We start from the raw sequence: 1,837 nt of genomic DNA, 5'->3' as shown, positions 1-1,837 counted from the left end.
TCCTATTTTTTTTGCTCAATGATACTGTTACCATATTAACGAGGAATCGCTGTTTAAGACCTGAGAAGAGATCTTAAGATGTGCAGATGGAGGCTCCTGGTCATCTTCGTACTTAAGTTTTAGCTACCCTTTCTAGAAAACTTTCTCCATCTCTAAAATAAATTAAATGAGGACCTCAGGTCCTTCAAATCTTAATAGAATCTGTGGCTGGAGAAAGTGGGGATATATGTGCTGTCATGATATAATAAATTTCAGGATTGCTCTGGAGAGGCCCTCTCCTCACCAGATCATGTTCATGTTGTTGCACAGGTGGGAAAGATAATGGCGCCTGGTGGGAACCAGAGCAGTGATGTGATGGAGTTCATCCTGGCAGGTTTCCCCCATCTCAAGAGCACAAAGGCAGAACTGTTTTCTGTCTTCCTTCTGATCTACCTGCTGACTCTAACAGGCAATGCTCTGATTGTCGGGGTGGTAGGAGCTGATACTCACCTACAGACTCCCATGTACTTCTTTGTGGGTAACCTGTCCTGCCTAGAGATCCTGCTCACTTCCGTCATCATTCCCAAGATGCTGAGCAATTTCCTCTCAAGACAACACACGATTTCCTTTGCTGCATGCATTACCCAATTCTATTTCTATTTCTGCCTTGGAGCTTCTGAATTCCTGCTGCTGGCTGTCATGTCTGTGGATCGCTACCTGGCCGTCTGTCACCCTTTGCACTACCCCTTGCTCATGACTAGTGCTGTGTGCTCGCGGGTGGCCTTGGCCTGCTGGCTGGGTGGCCTCCTCCTTGTGCTTGGCCCCATGATGGCTGTGGCCCTGCTTCCTTTCTGCGAACAAGATGCTGTGGTGCAGTACTTTTTCTGTGACTGTGGCCCACTGCTGCGCCTGGCATGCACCAACACTGGGAGGCTGGAGGAAACTGACTTTGTCCTGGCCTCACTTGTTATTGTCTCCTCACTGATGATTACTGCTGTGTCCTATGGCCACATCGTCCTGACTATCCTGCACATCCCCTCTTCTTCAGGCCGTCAGAAGGCCTCCTCTACCTGTACTTCTCACCTGATGGTGGTGACCCTCTTCTATGGAAGTGCCATTTTTCTCTATGTGCGGCCATCACAGAGTGGCTCTGTGGGTACTAACTGGGCAGTGACGATGGTAACAACATTCATCTATGCCTTGCGCAATGAGCGAGTCAAGGAAGCTCTGAAGGACCTGTTCAGGAAGCTGGTCCCAGGATTTTGGGGTAATCTTTTACTTGCTAAGAGTTTTGATAATAAAATAGTGAGGTGAAAGTGTAGGAATGTAATAAGTAGTCTTAAGTCCAAGTCTTGGCCATTGTCACTGTCTTCCCTCTCATCATCACGGACATCACCAAATGACAGAATGCCAGAGCCACTAAAGAACTCCAAAGTCATAACTCTACCCTTCTTCTCTTTCATGCAAAATTCCTTGCTTTTATCTCATACATAAATCCATTAAAGATACATGTAAATAAAGAAATACACATTGATGTATCATAATCAATGCCGTTATTACATCATAAGACCCTCCAACATATGAGATCTTAACAGAAGGGTCCATGGTCACCAGGGAGTCTAAGCATGGGCTTCAGAAAATTTATAAGCCCCATGAGTATGTAAATTGTATGTGTTTGAACCTATATGCACTTGTCTGGGAAGAAGATCTGTAGCTTTAATCAATTCTTAGATCTATAGGTGACCTTCACCAAAAGTTAAAAACTGATTAAAATTCTAAGTAGAGTTTTCCAATTATTTATGAGCATCAAGAATTTTAAGAAAAATTTCATTGTAATCATAAAAATTTTTAAATAGAT

General features: G+C 44.0%; 1 protein-coding gene across 1 annotated transcript; it reads left to right on the top strand.

Annotated features, from left to right (window-relative positions):
* Nucleotides 1-321: 321 nt before the first annotated feature.
* Nucleotides 322-1,622, top strand: OR6S1 (olfactory receptor family 6 subfamily S member 1). The gene has a single exon (XM_017671527.3). The coding sequence runs from the start codon at nt 322-324 to the stop codon at nt 1,291-1,293; it is 972 nt and encodes a 323-aa protein (XP_017527016.3). The 3' UTR covers nt 1,294-1,622.
* The last annotated feature ends 215 nt before the right edge of the window (nt 1,623-1,837 follow it).

Source organism: Manis javanica, chromosome 8 (assembly GCF_040802235.1).
Source record: "Manis javanica isolate MJ-LG chromosome 8, MJ_LKY, whole genome shotgun sequence".
Classification (NCBI taxonomy): Eukaryota; Metazoa; Chordata; class Mammalia; order Pholidota; family Manidae; genus Manis; species Manis javanica.
This window is presented reverse-complemented; position numbering and strand designations above follow the sequence as displayed.